Raw genomic sequence first — 18,917 nt, forward strand, 5'->3', positions numbered from 1 at the left:
GTCCATCTGTAAACTGTTCAATCCGAGCTAGTGCTTGCTCTTCGTGCGAGGAAAAAAGATTTCGAGACCTCCTCCCTAGATCACGGACGTGTTTCAATGGTTGTTGGAGCTTAGAAGGGAAGCAGTGACCTGAGGCGAGTTTCCAGTGAAGATAAGGTCAAATTAGCATGCAGCATGCACATATTATCACTGAGACTTTGTCTGACCATGGTGAACTGACCATCGTAGCTGACTCGTTCGAGTCAAGAGTTCATAACCGAGGGTCTGTCTCATTGTGCCTAATGTACCTCCACGATTGCCCGATCTATAGAGTACAGTTCCCAGTATTGCCTCCGAAGAAAGTCATTTCCTTGCCGGTGTTGTGGGGTATATCGAGGTGTTCAATAGCGGCTTTTTATATATAACGTGAGAGAGCATTACGCCAGTATCGACGGCACTGTCACCCGTGGCTCTTTCCTGGCTTCTTGCCCTCCTCCCTGGCGGTCCTTCTACACTGCCCGAGTCATACGCTACATTGTACCTTGTACTTTGGATGAAGATAGTGAACACCATTGTGCAAATATGAAAGTTGGCGTGCTCACCCGAACCCTCGCCAATAGGTGAATCTCCGACCCCTCCTCAATCAATTGTGGTGGTGGACATGGCGATGAGGCTTCCGTTATGGCTAACAGGAAGGACGGTCATAGCCGGGTTCCTAAGCCCAGATACGGAGTAGACTCGTTTCTCATCCACAGTGAAATAGTGGCCTAAAAACGAAACAAGGCTACTTCATGTCCGAAGACCCTGCTGGCTTTGACGCGGGGCATTCTGTCATGATAGCCTACTATTTGCCCAGCTTGGATCCACAGCAGCAACTGCTTCTGTAATTTATGGAATGCCTTTAGAGCGCAGGTGGGGTGGATTGGGAAGGCAAGAATATCGGGTGCGGTGTTGGTGTTTTTGGCTGAGCCTTTCGCACAGGGACCCAGCGTATGCGGATAGACGCATGCTCTAAGCACTGGAGCCTTTAGTCTGGGTAGCATGGTGTTGCATAAGTTTGATTTGCGGAGCCCAGGTGAGTTGCTTATCTGACATGCATCTCTTAAGAGCCCTGTGCAAATAAGATTTGAAGCATGACCATCCAGACTGGATGCTCATCGTCTCCGGTGGATTTCCATGAAACATGCCAATCTGTAACGACTCGCAACTAGTACATGCTCTTTCGCCGTTGTTGGCGACATTGAATCAATTCTGAATCCAAGTATTACGGCAAGTATGTGCGATAATATGGTGTAAACGCCTGGCGGCTTCTGTCATACTTTTGATGCGAGGGCTAGTGACTACTGGCGTGGAGAAGCTGTCAACGCTCTCTATATGAAACGCCTCGACTATGCGATTTGCCCCAATGACCCGAAACGGGTCTTGATTAGACGAGTCTAGCGGTGGAGGTGGGCGTGACCTGAGAGATCTGAGGTCCACGCCGTCGGGGGTAGCTATCGAGCGTCTGAGGGCCAAATTCAATGTACCTGCAGGGGATGAGGGTGATGCTGCTGCTGCTCCTTCTAATGGGATAACTAGATAACCCCTAGGAAGGGCCATGTCATTAAATGTCCTTCTTTATTCCAATATTATTTGATCTCCTCACCCCTCTCTTCTTATTAGCCGATCAATCATCTGGTGGGATAGGAATACGGTCACCCACCTCACATGGTGTACAGAACGGCCGTTACTGAATGCAGATACTCAGCATGTTTCGTTGGTTTATTACTTGGTACTTTTTGAAATAATAAAGGGATGAATAATTCCGGGTCAATATTCGTAAACGGGGTGAGGTGGTTACTTGTGGCTGAGATTGTATTTCCGGTAAGACTCAAACCACTGTACAAGTTATTTGTAGTATAACCTCTCGGCTTAGTATAGTCGGACTAGCCCATTGGCTTGATGAGTGGGATCTATAATGGGATATGGAGGGGGCATCCCAAACGACAGCCATTTCAAAAACGGACATGAACAGACACATTCGCCGGGGCGCAGTGAAGAGCGGGGGCAACTGCAGTCTCGGGGGCAAAAAATGACATATCTAATGTTGAGGAAAATATGTAAGACCCTACATGCAAAACCGTCCCCATCATGTCTCACCTACGGCAAACGAAAACCTCGTAATCCGATGAGAAAAGCCGGTCTGAGCTTGTTTCCAGGATGAGCCGGTGCAGCAGACCACCCGAGAGTCTTGCAAGCAAATTGAGGGAGAGCTTGTCAGAAAGGAGAATTCCGTCAACCGTTGCCAAAATTATGCATCCTGTCTCTGCAGGTAGCCATTAGTTCAGCCACTCGCCGCATTGGGCGAGCGATATACGCCCATGCGTTGGAAGCGCGGGACGGAAGAAGATCGAGGCAATCAATCGGCTCAACCGTAGCCACTGAGGAGAGAAAAGCAGCATATGGGCTGCGTAATGGCATGCAACATATAGCGGTCAATGTAGGGGCTTCTGTGACTGTTTTCTCCCAGGGATGTAGATAACAAGCTTCTTTCCCCGTTTCCCAAAGAGATGCGTACTCTCTATTTTGTCAAGACGGCACAATGAAGATCGCTCATATCTCAGGTGCCTTCAATGGCCGGCTTCTTGTTGCTTGCGGCATCACCGCGTTGTCGCAGGTGAATCTGGGACTGGAGCAGGCTGCCTTCACCTCCACACAGGAAATGCCCGCATTCACTCACACGTTTGGCGCGTACTCTGCCGAGGGGGAGGCCCATCGTCTTGGGTCGGACTTCATGGACCTTCTCAACGGGCTTCCCTATGTTGGCCTCGCTTTTGGTCTGATGCAGGGAAGCTTACTCAGTAGACGGTTTGGACGTCGCGCAAGCTTGTTCGTCATGTGTCTTTGGGCATTTTTTGGAGTGTCTCTTCTCGTGACTGCTCAGAGCCAACTTCAGATTTTGTTCGGCCGTATGATTATCTATATCTCCGTGGGGATTGAACTCGCAGTTGTGCCCGTGCTTCATGCGGAGTTGGTGCCGGCCCAGGTGCGTGGGTTCGTCGTTGGAACATATCATACGGGATTGCTGGTAGGTTTTCGCTGAATATTGCTGGCTGTGGAGGGTTAAATCAGCTAAATATGACAGGTGGGACAACTTACCATGTCTCTCATCTGCCGTGCGAGTCGTGAGATTGAAGGCAATCCCTCGTGGAGAGTCCCGCTAGGATTGCTCTACGTGATTCCGGGTCTCGTTTTCTGCCTAGGTTGGCTCATTCCAGAGGTGTGTTCCGGAAAGCGAGGTCTGCGAATTCCATGCTAACACTAGCCAGTCTCCTCGACTCCTCCTAATAAATGCCCGTCCTGAGGAAGCCCGCCAGTCCCTGCAGAAACTGCGTCAAGGCCGTTTCACCGACGATGAAATAGAACAGGAGTTTCAACAGCTGTGTGATACCATCGACATTACGACTGACCAGGGCAGTTTCCGCGAGATCTTCCGAGGCAGTCACATGCAGCGCACGCTCATCACTATCGGAGTCAACATCTTCATGCAGGTCACAGGAGACAGCTTCGTGTCACAGTACGGGACGGCCTTTGTACGGACCATAGATACTGTGAACCCGTTTTCGATGACGTGTATCTACTCCGCGATCAACATTTTTGTCAGCCTCGTTGCGATGTTGCTGTCAGATACCGTCGGTCGAGTGTATGCCTTCATATCCCGTCGCTATTCGAGTCCAAGCAACTGATCATGGTACTTTAGGCCCCTAATGTTTGTCAGTGCCATCATCCAAGCCGGCTCTCTCTTCACCCTGGGCGGCCTTGGTACAACCGACACCTCTCCCGCCGTCTCATCCGCCACGATGGCCATGGTGGCTGTTTTTGGGGTTGGGTACCAGATCGGCTGGGGGCCGTTGTCCCACGTTGTGGCAGCGGAGGTGCCTACCACGCGGCTGCGCGACGTCACGTACGCGGTTGGAGCCATCTTCAGCATTCTCATCCAATGTGCCATCTCGCTCAGCGTGCCACGTGCTTTGGACGGGCGGACGCAACCTGGGTCACAAGTGGGGTTTTTGTTCGGCATTTTCGCGATCTGTGCGGCCATGTTTACTTGGTTCTGCGTGCCGGAGTGTAAGGGCAAGTCGCTGGAGGAGATGGACCACTTGTTCTTGCATGGTATGCCGATTCGGGAGTTTGCTCGGGTGGGTCAGGTGAATGTACATGTGTCCAAGGAGGTGGAGAAAGATGGAGTGTAGAGCATTTTGTCAGTAGTGGGAATACAGAGAGAGAAGAAGTGACCGGTTTTATACCTGGAGTATAAGGCACGGGTCTCAGGAAGAAATCCCAGGCACCAACTCAATTCTAAATTGAATAATGAATAATTCTACAAATCACCACCCAATAATCCCAGATCAAGAACTGCAAGCGTATATGCATCACATCACATCATACATATCAAGCTGACTTCTCCACCTCCTCCAACACGACCTTACATCCCAAGGGTGCCATGATCCCGCCCTATAGTGGAATTAGCAAACACACTAAGTATCAAATTGAGAAAGAAGAACACTCACTGGCGTCATCTTCAACTGATATCCCTCTTCAACTCGCCATTTGACCCGTCCGACCAACTCCGCTAGAAGAACCCTCATTTGCAACAGGACGAACCCCTGCCCCAGACATTTTCTCGAATGCGCGTTGAATGGGATATACGTGCCTCGCACAGTATCCCGCCTAAACCGAGCATGCATCTCGTTAACGGTGGTTCCCCATCGCTCGGGTCGAAACTCCATCGCATCGGGACCCCAGATGGCTGGGTTGATGTGCACGCCGTAGGCGTTCCATCCGACAAATGTGCCCTTTGGAATCGCAACCTTGCCTCCTAGCTGGGCATCGCGGAGGGTGACACGGTTGATAAGCTGCGACACGGGAGGGTAGAGGCGTAGGAGCTCGTAGATGGTGGCCGTCAGATAGGGGAGGTCGGTAAGGGCTTCGTGGGTGCAGTTTGCGGACCGAATTTCGTCACGAAGTTTCTGCTGGGCGTCCTTTTCCACCGTTAGTTACTCCTCATTATCATTCATCGCAGCCCTGAATCGAATATACACACAGGTAAGGTCCCCAGTTGCCAAAACATCGAATTCACTAACTGCTGTGCGTTCTCATGCGCTGTCAAGAACACGATCTTCAGGTTATCGCGGTATTGCTTCTCCGTCAGGCGGCCCTCACGACGGGCCCGCATCAGCATATGAACGACCATTTCGTCGTCACCAGGTGGTTTATAATCTTTGGAGTCAATTTTGTTGTGCACGGCATCTACTAGGCGGTCCCCAAACTCATGCATGATGTGAAAGGCGAATTTGCGAGAGTTGAACAGCCATGGGAAGCGGTCGAGGTCGGGGAAGTTGAAGAACAGCGGACGAAAGAGGATGCCTTTTATGACGGATTGAATGGATTCAAGGCGGACTGCATTCAGAGGTTTCTCTAAGGCCTATAAAATCAGTACTTTATCGTGGAGAAGGGAACAGCAATAACGAGTAAAATAAAGGGGCAAAAGGATACGATACCTGCAAATCCAAATCCAGAAAGCTGACCCCCATCACATCAACCGCCCACTGTTGCACGTAATGATTCGCGACAATCCCTTTCCCGCTACACCCATCAGCAGAGCATATTCTCTGCTCCTCCACCAGCTTATCCACGAACCGCTTCGACTTTCTTACCAAGGGCTGCACATCAAACTGCCTCTTCTGCAGCCCGGGCTTCATAATCGCCGTGTACAACTTCCAATCCTCCCCATGCGCATTGATAATGTTATCCCCCACGAGGGTGGCAATCACACTCCACGGGATCTTCTTCTGCGAGCCCGCTTTTGCGTAGAGATCCTCGTTGCGGAACATGTCGGTGAGCCACTCAGGCTTGGTGACCAGGATACTCCAGCGTCCAGCAAACCAGATAAGGACGGCACCGTGGGATTCAAGGGGTTTGCGTAGCCAGCGCTCGTAGATCTCGTCTTGGCCCATTGACGACCATAGGCCGATTATGGAGACGTAGAAGGGGATTCTGGGGAGGTTAGGCAGGTTCCAGGGGACGTGGAGGTAGTACCATAGGAGGAAGATCACGGCGCAAGGAATCAGGAGGAGTGGGTTTGGGAGGTTCATTGTCCGTGTTATCTCTTCAATGTTTGCCAACATTTCGTTTGTGTTGCAAAGGCTGCTGTGTACAGCCGTGTAATGGGTGATGCCGATAGCAGTATATATAGAGGTCGAGTACGCGAACCATGATTCGAAGTAATAGCACCGAGTTTTCACAGAAATCCGATAAACTCAAACATCCACTCAAGAGTGTCCAATAGATCGAGCCATTGACTGATAATAATTAGCACCGACCAACGCGTGGGGCTTGCAGTCGTCTGAAGCTGACTATGGTGACGCAGACCGAGTCAGCTTTGTCAACCCGCAGGAGGCTAAAGTGGTCAAGTACACTTGTTTGTCAGTCATGAATAAGACACTCTATTCGACGATCCTTGAGTATTCATTTCAATGATGGCAATATATAACAGAAGCCATATCTTCTTGTAATCCTGTTGAATCAGCAGAAACCAAGCAACCATGGCTCTCAATCTCCACAAAGACCGTCTCTCCGCGGACGAACTCGACCTCAAGGACCCTTATAGTGAGTACCAGTAGAAGACATATTCTTCTTCCTCGTCTATCTGCCCGGACATTAACTCAATCTACTCACAGTCACCGGGTCCCTTGGTTTTTTCGTCATCCACAACGTGATACGCCGTAATCTCATCACCTGTGCCGAACACATGCGGAATCTCTCCGTGGCCGAGATCGAACCCTATATCACATACGCCAAATATACGCTCCACGTTACGCTCGACCAGATCATTTCGTCCGACGAACTCTGGTTCCCCATGTTCGCCGATCATGATAACCGGTTTACGCCCTACATCGTCGCGCATGAGCAGCCTAGGGCGCAGATCGTCGGTCTACGTGAACTCCTGTCCAGTTTTGACCCATCCAGCGGGTCCATCGACGACAGCATCAGAGCGCAGGTAGCGGACGGATTTACAGACTTGTATAATACTCTCAATAAGCAGTTCGGCGAGGAGGAAGTTTTGGTCAACGAGCTTGGACGCCAGGTCCCGCTGGAGAAGATTCAAGCTCTGCAGAAGAAGCAGGAGGAGCGGCGCAAGGCAGACGTCAAGACATACGGACATCTATGGACTGCGGTGTATTTACTGCGAAGCTTGGAGCCTAAGGAGAGAGCGATCTTCCCGCCGGGAGTTCCCAAGTTTATTGCGACTGGGATGTTGACTGCCGGGGGGATGCAGCACAAACGGTATGTTCTTCCTTGGATTTGTTGTTTTGGTCTCTTGTTTTGTTATTGTGTATCATAATGGCTTGTACTGATTCGTTTCTATAGAGAACTGCAGTTTGCACCCAAGGTTTGAAATCATGCCGGTCGGTTTGAGGCGTCAATTGTAGCTACCCGGATGAAACTTGATAGTTTGTCTATTGATTTATATATCACCCCGTTTTATGATAGTATATCTGTCACCGAATGAACAAGGATTACAACCTCTATTACAACTTCTTCCAATCATCTGGACAAGGTCGTTGGGCAACAATCTCATTGTTCTTCCCACTCGTCAACCGGCCTGGAAAACAGCCCGGCTTGTGCGACTCTTGAGCTGCCATCACGTAATTCCGGCAGTAGATCCCGAAAGCAGAACGAATCGTCTATCAGAAGAAGTCTTCAGTCAGCTTATTCAAAGAGTCAATCCCGGTACATCGGAGTGGCCGGATCTGATCAGCAGCATATACCTAAGGTATCTTATGGTGCTCTTCTGGATAATGACCTGCTGCCTGCAGAAATGAAAGATTCGGATTTTAGTTTCTATCTTTCCTTGTATAGTGTCTGATGAGCACACTATGTTCGTATTCCAGCAGGTGTCGTCCACCCTGGTCCACATGAAGCATCGCAGGCATCCAAAAACATCCCATGATTTTCAGACTCATACTCCGATGGAAGAAAAACAAATCCACTAAGCACAGAACTACTCAATGCCTATTTTTTCCTAGAGTTACCTACATGATGGACAGCCGACATCCGTATTGTTGTTACTGACCCAGTGCAAGACACTAATTTGGAAGGATATTCCTCAGTCAAATGATACTACTTGATCGCAGCCGTTTTGATATATTGTACATATTCCATTGGATTCTCAATTGGCAATTACTAAATATCTCAGGGTACCTCTCTCACAGTATTCAATTTGGATCCCCAGAAACTATGGCAAGACACACCATCCTGTCTCTTCTTCCCCAAATCTTGATTCACTAGATGGTATTTCAAATCCCAACCCCGGTGTCATCCTTCCCCCATTGATACCCGGACCACAGGTCGGGATTAAGCCCATAATTCCCCATTGCTTCCATCTAAGCTCAGAAGAATCTGAAATCCATAATTTGAATCACCTACAATACCCGACGCGGATAATCTCCCCCAACATACCAGTAATAGTTCCTGAGACGAGCACCCGCTGACAGGGGAAGCCAACACACACCATCTTGTCTCAGGATACGATGGCTCGTGTCACTGTAACAGCGTAGTGGTCTCTTGGAATACGATGCGGGTCATCTATTGACGTCAGTAGGGATGGCATCGGATCCGGAGATTCACCCGGGGTCTCCCTGTTGCTCGGCTCTCGGAAGTCCTGGAGACAATGGTCGTGGGGGATATACAATGGGCTGTATCACGGCATTATCAGCGGGGTAGAACAATTTGTGCATGATGCTTTGTGTGGGATTATATGACTTTGTATTGCTCGCCTTTGAGCATGTTCCCCTGTTGGCTGTGGTCTGGGCCTAGATTTGGGCTGGGGGGAGTGTCGTAGATGATTTGTTATTGATGTATATTCCTGAAAGTTTTCAAATTCCGTGTTATTCTATAGCTTAAACTATCTAAAGAAACAGAATCACGTAGTGTATTTAGAAGAAAAAGTACCTACTCCCTCGAAGCATCCATGTCTATTATCGCGACAAGAATTGATCATAATCCAAGCCGTTGTAGATACTTGTAGGTACTCACATATCATATAACCTGCAACAGCTTCGCATGATAATGCATAACCTAATATCTACCTACCGTACGCAATAATAGCCAAGACTGCGATATTCTCCGCAAATTTCGAAACCCAGAAACCCATCATCGCAGGAAGTAATGGAAGCGCGAATTCCGAAGTTAATAGAAATCTATACCTCTCTACCAGGTTAACCCCTCACGGGTCTTCGGACTCGTTAAACAGGCGCGGTGAGACATGCCATTACCTACCTACCTCTGTACTCCGTCGTTATCAGGTCATCCTGGCGAGGCAAGCTCACACCGGTCTCCGACAGTTTCTTACTTACTTCCTTCCATCCTTTGTTTCCTTCTTTTCTTTTCCTAAAAAATCTCGGTATATTCTGTCCGGCAGTCCAGGATATCCTAGATTGATCTGCTTGTGGGGAAATCATAGTGATTCGGCCGGAGGTTACCGTGTATGCTTGATTTTGAGGGATTGTTCCGAGGGTACTTTTGAACTGTCTGATTTCCCTTGGTCTTGATGGATATGTGCGGGGAGGGGTACGCCCCTGTGCTGAATGTCTAGACGGTCTTGCCATATTGATAGCAGTGCATGTCTCAGTATGGAGTAGTTCCAAGGGACGGATGGCGTGCCCCTCCTGCCTCCACTAGAGCCTGAAGGCAGATTGGGCAATAAAGCTGGGGGTAGTCGTGTTGGCACCGTAGAGGCTGTTGTTTCCCTGCAGTCTGTGCTCTGTGTTGCACGGTTACGAAAGTATATCGGGTTTCGGTTCTTCTGGATTCTCGCTCTGTAGGAGTGGGCTAGGTAGGCGAGGGGTTTCAATATGGTAAGACTTGGTTTGAGTGGCCTCGTTCTAGAACCTTTGGTGCTACAAGAGACACGATGCGAGGACCTAAAACGTTTGCAGCGTGAGGCGCTACAATGGGTCATGATGGAGGAGGCTTACGCAGTCTGACCCTTGTATACGGATATGGTATTGACGGATATGTAGATCCGGTCTACTATCGACAGGTCAAGCTGATCATCTGGTCTGTAGTGATATTCAAGAGGAGATAAATACCGATAACCAAAGTTAATCCCCCCATGGGTGAGTAGATCATGGTTGTGATCCCAACCGGCAGATTCCATTTGAAACACCACGACCCTGCCACGTATCTGTGGTACCTAGTCCAAGCCATAGCACCCTTTCCCTAATCATCTGCCCAATACATCATAGACTAATACACCATAGACTCAGGCAAAGATAGGCCTTCTGATAACAGTCTGGGCCTCCACAACCTCATCCCTTACATCCTCGCCAAGATGCTCGATGCCAACGAGAACCCGTACCACACTGTCGCAACCATGGAGATGGCATTCAGATGGATGGCCATGGCGTGGTTGCGCCCAAAATTTCGATTGGCCCGGTGCATCTTCGCCGGGTCTGTCGGCGCAGGGTTATCCTCATTGCTGGCTTGCTCTACACCGGGTCAGTCTGGTTTTGATCGAAACAGATCCCTTTTCCCATCAACCTCCGACGAACAGAACAGTTGTCGCTGTCGCACTAAAAAGAGAGGTAAAGGGGGGAAGGTGACGAGAAAAGACATCGTAGCTCACCCTGCATGCTTCTCCGCACGACCGCGGCCGTCGTGGTCTTCGGCCCGAAGACGAACCAGTTCAGAGCCCCTGTCACGCCCACAATGGCCAGCGGTACTGTATCCCAACCTAGCGACAGAATGCTCCGCGGTGGCCGGGTTACCGCGGTAAGAATCACGAGGCCCACCTGACATTTGAAATATGCGGGGAAGATTTGTTTCTGGAGGGCGAGGAACTCGCACATTGGGAGGGCGCGATAGCAGACTTTGGTATTGACGAAGCTCTGGGAAGATTTGAGTTTCAGGGTGGTCTATGGTGGGTGATATTGGGGTTGTACCTGGAAGAGCTCAGTGCCCAGGAGAGCGCCATAGGAGAGGAGATGGTAGGGGAGAAGATTGGTGACAGTTGAGAGCACAGAGTCCATTTTTTATCTTGTCTTTTCTTTCAATTTTTCCTTTGGATTTCTCTTTTCTCGATAGGAGCCGATGTAGATGAAGAAATAGGGGTAGAGAGATAGAACAGAGGGGAGGAGAAGAACGATGAGGACGAGGTCAATTCTGGTCCAACACGAGGACAAAGAAATTCAGTCTGCCTGACTGACATCAGCGGGTTAAATCCGATACACCTAGACGCCTCTGGTTACATATTCCGAACCTGGTAATCCCACTATGCTTTCTGAGGGGTTCAATGGTTTTCGGTTTGACTGGTAGTCTGTCAGCCCTGATAAACACGCTGTATAGAGTCGAATGGAATGCAATGCAACGGTTCTATCTAACCCTTGGGTATATTTGGAACGTACTTTGTCAATTCTGCACAGCATGTATCCCCGAATGGCTTGGAGAGAGTGAAGTAGATTGAAGATGAAGAGTAAACAGTAAACAAACTTCAACCGACCTACCCTTGTCACGGGATCGCCGCCTTTCTTTCTCTTCTTCTTCATTGTTTGTCAATTATTTCTCTTCGTTTCTTCATCTCTCTCTCCTCCAATCTCGAACTCTCCCATCCTCCCATGGATTCTTCATTTTTTTTCCACTTCTCTTCAGTAAATGCATTTTCTTTTTCAGAGTAACACATCCACTTTTCAGCACGCCACTTCGCTTTTTGCTCCTGTCAATAACGAATCATGACCATCGGAGACAATCCTGGTCAACTACCGACCAGGGGAAACGCCATCTTTCTCCAAATGGATCTGACCACCCAAGTTGTCCCAGCTAACGAATTCGTCACTGGAGGTCAAAACACGTCCTCACCTTCTCCCGCGCCACAATGATTGACTGGTCAATTGTCATCCAGGCCACCGACTCAACCACGTTCCAATGCTGACGGCAGATCAGCACGGCCCTTGGGTAAATCTTCACCAATATCGGCTGATCCTCAACGCTGGGAGTCATAGGGAGCCCGGAGTCCTCCATAAGGCTATTCAGCCGGAGCTGGATCGGGCATCCCATATCCAATACTGCACGGTCCAGGCGTCTAGGGTTGACCACGGTTTTCGCGCTTGCTAATTTTATTGATGAACGTGGACCGAAATTTTTCAACCTCTATTAAGTAACCGTTGCTATTATAGTCTTACCATGACAGTCGCCCCCTACCCACCCCCGCCATTTCTGTGTAGGATTCGTCAGTCTTGTGTTTTGGCGCCCCATAGTGTCATCTGGCTCTGTCACTTCCTCATCGGACGCCGAACGCTTTAGGTTTACTCGAGACATGTTCGCGTCCTTGGTTTGACCTGATCGGTCGAGCCCGACTCCGTCGCCGGCTTACCTGTAGTCTCCCACCGTCGGAACAAGTGAGCCTTCCTCGTCGAATAGCTTGCCCCTAGCCAGCATAGTGTGTCAGTCCTCGTGAACAAACAATCTCTTGAAATTTGGTTCTCTACCAGGGACGCCGGAAGTGTTATTGCCACGAGAATTACATCCATGGTGGTCTAGCAGGGATAAGCTGTTTTCACATTTGGGCAACATGGGAGTCTTCAGCGACCATGGTACAGGTGTCACTGTCCCTAACGCTCGGGCCAGAGTACTGTCTCATCATTTCCACTGCCTCCCGAGGCTTGGCCCAGACAACTGATCTTTTTGTGCCACAGCCTGCTTGGCTGAGGGGAAGTGTCCCACGGGAGGTCGTCCATGTTAGACCCTGAAGAGCGAGATGGAGCGAATCAGTGAGGTGGCATCCGTGGGCATTATCCCTCTTCGGCATGGCACGATGGTCGCTGCGGGTCCGAGATGAAAACCATTAATCTATTAGTCTATTGATTGAGTTTGATGTGCTTTCTTTGTTATTTTGATTTTGATCCTTGTTCTTCTGGCGTTACTTTTATTTTTGTTATGTTTTATTTTATTTTTCCCTTCTATCGTTGGCCCTGGCTACAATTCCCGGGTGGTGCGAAACGCCGCCTACGTGCCCATCTTTGTTCACGCCTGTTGCGGCAGCTGCAAACCAAGCTCAACAGGCACCAGGAGCTGCAGGTCGGTGGAGTATCGCAGCCCAGATGATCAGCCACGAATAATGCCCTAGTTGACACGCTTTACAATCTACAGTCGGAATGCACAGCTGTCGTGGAGGCCATCCGAGGATGCGCCAACCGTGGGCATTGGAATATGGTTCGATGCCCCGCAATACAGCCGTTCCCCATCAAGCCCGACCGGGATCCCTCCGAAGCCATTGCACTACCTCGTAAGTCTACAGGCTCTGGCGATTCTGACCGAGGGCCAATGAGATGCCAGTGGCCGGGATCCGGGTCCTCCCAGCGTGCCAGAATCTTAGAGCTGAGAGCCCGAGATCATCTATAAAGCTATCGACAGATAAGGTTGACGTTGTCTAGCCTGGTCGTATTCGATTCTTCCTCACTGGTTCCCTCAACTCGGTGGCCAACGGCTCTTCACATTAAGATCGAACCATGATGCACTGCCCGCTCACTGTCTTGCCTTGGCTGTAAGCACGTCTGCTGGCCTTGGAGCTTTGGGCAGATATTCGCTGTAGACTTAAAGGCGGCGGCGATCGAGTCTCTCCTCTACCATCAATCCCTTTGTTCTCTCTCGTCACTCTATAGCCACCACGATGCGAGCCCATGCTCCCAAAGAAGAACGGACTTCCGCAGAACCTGCCACGCAGAAGCAAGAAGATCCCATCGAACGGAGAAGACTTCAGAACCGCCTGTCGCAACGAAATCATCGTTCGTGCCGCCCATCCACCGTGTGAAATCTTTACTGACTGGTTGATATCTTAGGTCGCAAGATCCGGGATCGCATTGCAAAGCTTCAAGAGCGAGTCATTGCCACTGAACTACGAGCGGCTGCCAGCCTGAATGGCTGGAACAACCCGAACCCATCTGCCCCGCCGATGGGGCATGCATTGTCTCCGTATGAAGTCGACGGAGGCATCACGTCACTGTCCCCTGAAACTGCCACATCTCTCAGTCCATCGTACCTCTTGTCTTCCGCCGCTTGCTCATCATGTGGGCCCAACGTGGGATCCATGCCTGTCCTCTCGTCACAGTCATCGTCGTCCTCGCTCTTCGACTTCACCGGAAGTGAGATTGACTCCAGTGCATCCTCCTCTATGGGAAGTAGTTTCTTCTCGCCCCGTTTCAGTCCAATGACCCCGGACTTGTCGGTGAGCATGCCGGCGAGTTATCCTCCAGCCGACCTCAGTTCTCCGATGTACCCTGAGCCGTGGGCTTCTCAAGCATCGTACCCACCATCAAATATGTACTACGTCGGTGGGCTACTCTATCCCAGTGCTACGGTTCGTCATACGATACAAGCAGCGCTAATCACGATCTAGAAACCACTCTCCCCCAGATTATCCAAGCCCTCGGCCCAGGCGCCTCGCGCACCAAAGCCATCATCCTTCTCCCTCAATCTAACGGCCATCATCCACCCGCCGGCATGGGCCCTCCCCCACCACCAACAGGGCCCTCCCCGTCCTCGGCAATAACAGCAACGGGGGCCAGCGCGATCGACCCCGTCATTGCCTCCTTGAACCCGATAAGCTCGCACCCGTTGGCCTGTCAGTGTGGATCCGGATCAATGCCGGGGTCCCCGGGGTCAGTTGGGGGCATGGATTGGATGGGCGCCGGGACATCCCCGATGTGTCCAGTCCACGGTGGACAGGGCGGTGGCGGGATGGAGAGTCATCAACTGACGATGCTATGACTACTATATATACTACTTTTGGTGGGAACTTTGGAGTTTGAAACAGCTATACGGTTAATATAATAAATTGGCTATACTATTTCTCTTTTTATTGAGCGTTGGTCGATATGGTATAGATGCCTGACAAAAAGGGAGGTGAGGTTAACCTTCGGCACTAGTATCCTTCAAATCTAGCGTGGACAACAATTTGTCGGGAAACAAGTACCTCTGGCAGTAGAATCAGTCCGGATGCCTTGGTCACAAAGCGCCATCCCTATTCCATAAACAGCACTCCTATACTTCATAGAAGCACTCCACTAATGCAAGCATCCGTGGCTTAACACGCTGCAAGAAAAAGATAAAAACTAGAAGAAAAAAAAAAGCAAGCGAGGCTTCAGAGAAGTCGTAGACCACGGTGCAGATCTTACCGGGGAGGGTTAGGCTTCCCCCTAGTTAGCCCTAACTGTTTATCTGTAGGACTCAGCTCCCTACATGAATTAGATTTGGCGTCGCTGTTGCTTTCTGGTGTGGGTTTTTTGTAGGGTATTAAAATATATTTGGATCTTTCTGCTTGCGTTGGATATATCGCATAGTTTATTGCATTGACGTTGGTCGGTGGGGAGTAGTTAGTAGGTGTCGAGGCATCAATATTATAAACCTAGCTGATACCCTACATTTTCAGCGAGGAGCCTTGGCTGAATGCCAATAAAGCTGCAAGAGAAATGCCTTAGGGGTTCTAGGCATCCCCTACGTTTTGTGGCGAACTTTTTGAAATATTCTACATTCGGTGTAGTACCTAACGACAGTAATGTCTATACCTTGTCCAATAAATAACGGTAGGTTAGTACTCGTCAGGGTTAATAGAAAGCAACCGAGTATAGCTCAGATACCATACCACTGGACACGGCGTCCTCCACAGCATGCATCGCATCGTTCTATCAGTTTATTAAGTATGTATCATGTAGTTTTGATCAACTCAACATACTAATAAGTTGCAATTGTATTCGGCTTATTGTTGGACTAGCACTATATAAACATGAATAGCACGGACACACCCACGAGGCATACACCTTCCTTGCTCGAGTCCCGAGACCATACTTTCATATCGTAGGTTTGAGGGGGGTTGCCGGAGAGGATAAGTAGACTCGGGCTGTCCATAGGGTGAGACACACTATGTACTGGCCTAGTAGCATAGCATGTATCTTGGATTCGGTCAGCTCAGAAATCATATCTACAGCTGCAGGGATTCCCATGAGTGTGTTATTTTAATTTCATCATGCTCTAGATGTCACGTTCATGAATAATTATACGCTGAGTCCTGTGGGATATGCCTGCTATAATGCTTTCGGGCTGGATAAGTTTAGGTCGAGTGCCAAGAATATCTGACTCTAATCATACAGCGAACAAGGTTGTCTGACGTCATGGTTGGAATCAGGCTTGCAGGATTCGTCCCTGTTAGGATATTGGTGTGCTCGAGGTCAGGGGTATGGTGGAGGGCTGTGAGAAAGGCTATGCATGATAATATCATCGTTATCTATCTAATTGGAGGGTGATTGATATGAGGATAATAATATATGGATATTAGATCGGTTCTCATGACCTGTTAGCCTGAGGATAGAAAATGGCCCCCAACCTGAACGAGGCATCGCCTCCACCATGGCAAGGCTAGGTGGGGTCGAACAACCCCCGGAAAAAAGAAGGAAAAAAAGAAAAAAGACACTTTGATTGACACAATCTGATCAGATATCTTCAGGAATAATTGTAATATTATGTTCCATCGAGTGATAGAGAGAATTAGATAGACTGTAGATGGACACCTGAGGTACGACCTTCAGATGGCCAAGTGGAGGCGACTCTGAGTCAGCCGCCCCGTGTCCAATCACACGGCCACCTCGGCTCCACGACTTTCAACCGTCTGGGAAAGAATCGACAATCGATGGCGTTTCATCAGGCCAAAAGGCCAAAGGGCCAAAAAAGGGACTCTTCCCTCGATCCTTCTCGATCTTTTCTCTCCATCCGCTTAATCCGTCCTCCTTTTTATCTTCTTCCTCTTCTTCTCCCTCCCCACCTCCTCTTCTTCCTTCCTCCCATTCTTTTGACACCCCTCTAAGAATCAGACATCTTCACCCCTTCGCCGCCCGCCGCTCCCTCCTCTCCCCCCCCCCTTTTCTGGCTCCGCTCTACGATGCCATCGATCCTTCCCCGGATTGATCTGTTCTTGTCCTCCCCCCCGCAATGACTCTCCCCGGTTGCTCGCGATGGCGCCTGAGACAAAATCTCCTGCTCTACCTTTTCTACTGCACCGGCTTCTTCTGTCTCTTCGGCATCATCTCCATCTGGTTTGGCATGAACACGGACCGCGACTATGTTCATCCGTTATTGACCCAATTGATCCCTGCTGGCCACTGCGCCTGCCAGACATCCACCACATTCCAATGCTCCACCTGTCTCTCCTGCTCCGAGCAGTCCCCCGCGCATCTCCCGCCCCCCGGCGCGCCCCCTCCATGGCAGTTCCAGTCGACGCGTGACGCCAACAACGAAAGCCTCGATGCCGACCAGTGCCAGACCGCCTTCCCCGGTCTCTTCGAGGATGTGTCCCGCGCAGGTGTCTACTGGCGGGCCCACGGATATTTGGGGACGGAGGACTTGGACCGCATCCCGCTGGAATTGGGCATGGCCCGAGCCTTCATCCACCGCGGCGAACTTCACGTGGTCGCCGTACACTCCAAGGGAGAGGACCACCGTCGCAAGATCCTGGCAGTGTTGAGCTCCATCCATCGCGCGCTGGTCGCCGATGCTCGTCGGGCCGCCCGGCGCGATATTGAGTTTGTCTTCTCCGTCGAAGACAAGGTGGAGGACGTCACCAGTTCGGACAACCCCGTCTGGGTGCTGGCGCGGTCCGCGACCGAAGAGGCCGTCTGGCTGATGCCGGACTTTGGCTTCTGGGCCTGGGATAACACCCAGAATTCGATCGGGCCGTTCGACCAGGTGGTGGAGCGTGTGAAGCGTGCTGATATCCCTTGGTCGGAGAAGAAGCAGCAGCTGGTCTGGCGGGGCAAACCGAGTTTCGCCCCCAAGTTACGGCGTGCCCTGATGGATGCCACGCGGGGGAAGTCGTGGGGCGACGTCAAACAGGTCGACTGGACAGACGGCACGAATATCATGCGCATGGAGGACCACTGCCAGTATATGTTCATTGCCCATGTAGAAGGTATGCCTTTGTCCCTCTCGTTCACCTCCTTTTCTTAGTTGTCCTATTCCTCTGCCGTTCGACTTCTCTTGTGTCGGGAGTTGTTGTTAACTCTCTTTTTCAGGTCGCTCCTATTCAGCATCCCTCAAGTACCGCCAAGCGTGCAACTCCGTCATCGTGGCCCACAAACTGCAGTACATCCAGCACCACCACTACCTTCTCGTACCGGACGGTCCCCATCAAAATTATATCGAAGTAGAACGCGATTTCAACGACCTGTCGGAGAAGATGGAACCGCTACTGCGCGACACCAAGGCGGCGCAACGCATCGCAGACAACAGCGTGCGGACATTCCGCGAGCGGTACCTGACCAAGGCAGCCGAGGCATGCTACTGGCGATCTCTCTTCGACGGATACGAACAGGTGTGGAATAGCAGTGTGACAGTATGGTCGGAACAACAACAACGGGAGCGGGGTCTGCGATACGAATCCTTCATTCTGTTGGATAGCCAGTCAATGTTGGATTTTGAAGCGATGTGACGAAACTGACTCGATCAGTGCTCATGGCGGACAGACGGATTAACGGACTGATTTGCGATTATTGGCTTGCATCCCGGAGTTGACGGTGTCGGGACCCCCGGGATCCTATCCTTGTACAGGTTTTTGCCAGGTCCCGGGGAACCTCCCTTTCCTTTGGACCGGTTCATCGATACCACAGGAGCGTGTGTTTTCTTTCCTTGCCGTTTTTCCCTGCCTTTTTGGGGGGGGGGGTTTGTATAGCATAGAGACTCTGATTACTAGAGTGGCCGTCCCTTTATTAGCACATATACCGGCCCATCATACATAATTTAACCATAATCCCGCTTAGATTGCGGACTGCAAAGATTAAACATGTCGGTGATTTCTTGTTTGAAGTTGGGCTTCATTATAACCCCTGTCTTGTACATGTCTTGTGCGACCTCTC

The 18,917-nt window shown here is 50.4% G+C and overlaps 7 protein-coding genes across 7 annotated transcripts; 5 read left to right on the forward strand and 2 right to left on the reverse strand.

The window, feature by feature from the left end:
* The first annotated feature begins 2,413 nt into the window (after window positions 1-2,413).
* Window positions 2,414-4,281, forward strand: BDW47DRAFT_98170 (general substrate transporter). The gene is made up of 4 exons (XM_024820583.1): window positions 2,414-3,046; window positions 3,104-3,238; window positions 3,288-3,661; window positions 3,719-4,281. The coding sequence occupies exons 1-4, from the start codon at window positions 2,561-2,563 to the stop codon at window positions 4,209-4,211; spliced, it is 1,488 nt and encodes a 495-aa protein (XP_024676277.1). The 5' UTR covers window positions 2,414-2,560; the 3' UTR covers window positions 4,212-4,281.
* Window positions 4,282-4,410: 129 nt separating this feature from the next.
* xanG (cytochrome P450 monooxygenase xanG) lies at window positions 4,411-6,146 on the reverse strand (the record flags this gene model as incomplete). The annotated part of the gene is made up of 4 exons (XM_024817320.1): window positions 4,411-4,473; window positions 4,530-5,000; window positions 5,063-5,443; window positions 5,520-6,146. The coding sequence occupies 4 exons, from the start codon at window positions 6,144-6,146 to the stop codon at window positions 4,411-4,413; spliced, it is 1,542 nt and encodes a 513-aa protein (XP_024676278.1).
* A 417-nt stretch (window positions 6,147-6,563) lies between these two features.
* On the forward strand, window positions 6,564-7,417 carry xanF (xanthocillin biosynthesis cluster protein xanF; the record flags this gene model as incomplete). The annotated part of the gene is made up of 3 exons (XM_024815760.1): window positions 6,564-6,627; window positions 6,699-7,305; window positions 7,390-7,417. The coding sequence occupies 3 exons, from the start codon at window positions 6,564-6,566 to the stop codon at window positions 7,415-7,417; spliced, it is 699 nt and encodes a 232-aa protein (XP_024676279.1).
* A 2,701-nt stretch (window positions 7,418-10,118) lies between these two features.
* BDW47DRAFT_26413 (DUF4149 domain-containing protein) lies at window positions 10,119-11,151 on the reverse strand. Its single transcript, XM_024818603.1, has 3 exons — window positions 10,965-11,151; window positions 10,649-10,910; window positions 10,119-10,511 (listed from the first exon to the last, which is right to left on the reverse strand). The coding sequence occupies exons 1-3, from the start codon at window positions 11,049-11,051 to the stop codon at window positions 10,339-10,341; spliced, it is 522 nt and encodes a 173-aa protein (XP_024676280.1). The 5' UTR covers window positions 11,052-11,151; the 3' UTR covers window positions 10,119-10,338.
* A 1,569-nt stretch (window positions 11,152-12,720) lies between these two features.
* BDW47DRAFT_26436 (uncharacterized protein) lies at window positions 12,721-13,553 on the forward strand. Its single transcript, XM_024818604.1, has 2 exons — window positions 12,721-13,104; window positions 13,168-13,553. The coding sequence occupies exons 1-2, from the start codon at window positions 12,892-12,894 to the stop codon at window positions 13,417-13,419; spliced, it is 465 nt and encodes a 154-aa protein (XP_024676281.1). The 5' UTR covers window positions 12,721-12,891; the 3' UTR covers window positions 13,420-13,553.
* Window positions 13,184-14,824, forward strand: xanC (transcription factor xanC). Its single transcript, XM_024818602.1, has 4 exons — window positions 13,184-13,303; window positions 13,452-13,802; window positions 13,857-14,348; window positions 14,414-14,824. Exons 2-4 carry the CDS (start codon window positions 13,688-13,690, stop codon window positions 14,782-14,784), a joined length of 978 nt encoding a protein of 325 aa, XP_024676282.1. The 5' UTR covers window positions 13,184-13,303; window positions 13,452-13,687; the 3' UTR covers window positions 14,785-14,824.
* Window positions 14,825-16,745: 1,921 nt separating this feature from the next.
* BDW47DRAFT_98179 (uncharacterized protein) lies at window positions 16,746-18,864 on the forward strand. Its single transcript, XM_024820584.1, has 2 exons — window positions 16,746-17,974; window positions 18,078-18,864. Exons 1-2 carry the CDS (start codon window positions 16,999-17,001, stop codon window positions 18,491-18,493), a joined length of 1,392 nt encoding a protein of 463 aa, XP_024676283.1. The 5' UTR covers window positions 16,746-16,998; the 3' UTR covers window positions 18,494-18,864.
* The last annotated feature ends 53 nt before the right edge of the window (window positions 18,865-18,917 follow it).

The sequence above is a fragment of the Aspergillus candidus genome (assembly GCF_002847045.1).
Source record: "Aspergillus candidus strain CBS 102.13 unplaced genomic scaffold BDW47scaffold_2, whole genome shotgun sequence".
NCBI lineage: Eukaryota > Fungi > Ascomycota > Eurotiomycetes > Eurotiales > Aspergillaceae > Aspergillus > Aspergillus candidus.

What these genes read in the sequence shown, in the direction of transcription:
- BDW47DRAFT_98179 (XM_024820584.1), top strand. Translation starts at nt 16,999, where the DNA reads ATGACTCTCCCCGGTTGCTCGCGATGGCGCCTGAGACAAAATCTCCTG. An exon ending in GTTCATTGCCCATGTAGAAG is followed by an intron (nt 17,975 to 18,077) that starts GTATGCCTTTGT and finishes TCTCTTTTTCAG; the next exon opens with GTCGCTCCTATTCAGCATCC.
- BDW47DRAFT_98170 (XM_024820583.1), top strand. Translation starts at nt 2,561, where the DNA reads ATGAAGATCGCTCATATCTCAGGTGCCTTCAATGGCCGGCTTCTTGTT. An exon ending in CATATCATACGGGATTGCTG is followed by an intron (nt 3,047 to 3,103) that starts GTAGGTTTTCGC and finishes TAAATATGACAG; the next exon opens with GTGGGACAACTTACCATGTC. An exon ending in TAGGTTGGCTCATTCCAGAG is followed by an intron (nt 3,239 to 3,287) that starts GTGTGTTCCGGA and finishes AACACTAGCCAG; the next exon opens with TCTCCTCGACTCCTCCTAAT.
- BDW47DRAFT_26436 (XM_024818604.1), top strand. Translation starts at nt 12,892, where the DNA reads ATGTGCTTTCTTTGTTATTTTGATTTTGATCCTTGTTCTTCTGGCGTT. An exon ending in AGGAGCTGCAGGTCGGTGGA is followed by an intron (nt 13,105 to 13,167) that starts GTATCGCAGCCC and finishes TACAATCTACAG; the next exon opens with TCGGAATGCACAGCTGTCGT.
- xanC (XM_024818602.1), top strand. Translation starts at nt 13,688, where the DNA reads ATGCGAGCCCATGCTCCCAAAGAAGAACGGACTTCCGCAGAACCTGCC. An exon ending in CCTGTCGCAACGAAATCATC is followed by an intron (nt 13,803 to 13,856) that starts GTTCGTGCCGCC and finishes TTGATATCTTAG; the next exon opens with GTCGCAAGATCCGGGATCGC. An exon ending in ATCAAATATGTACTACGTCG is followed by an intron (nt 14,349 to 14,413) that starts GTGGGCTACTCT and finishes ATCACGATCTAG; the next exon opens with AAACCACTCTCCCCCAGATT.
- BDW47DRAFT_26413 (XM_024818603.1), bottom strand. Translation starts at nt 11,051, where the DNA reads ATGGACTCTGTGCTCTCAACTGTCACCAATCTTCTCCCCTACCATCTC. An exon ending in TGGGCACTGAGCTCTTCCAG is followed by an intron (nt 10,911 to 10,964) that starts GTACAACCCCAA and finishes AAATCTTCCCAG; the next exon opens with AGCTTCGTCAATACCAAAGT. An exon ending in CGTGCGGAGAAGCATGCAGG is followed by an intron (nt 10,512 to 10,648) that starts GTGAGCTACGAT and finishes GACCCGGTGTAG; the next exon opens with AGCAAGCCAGCAATGAGGAT.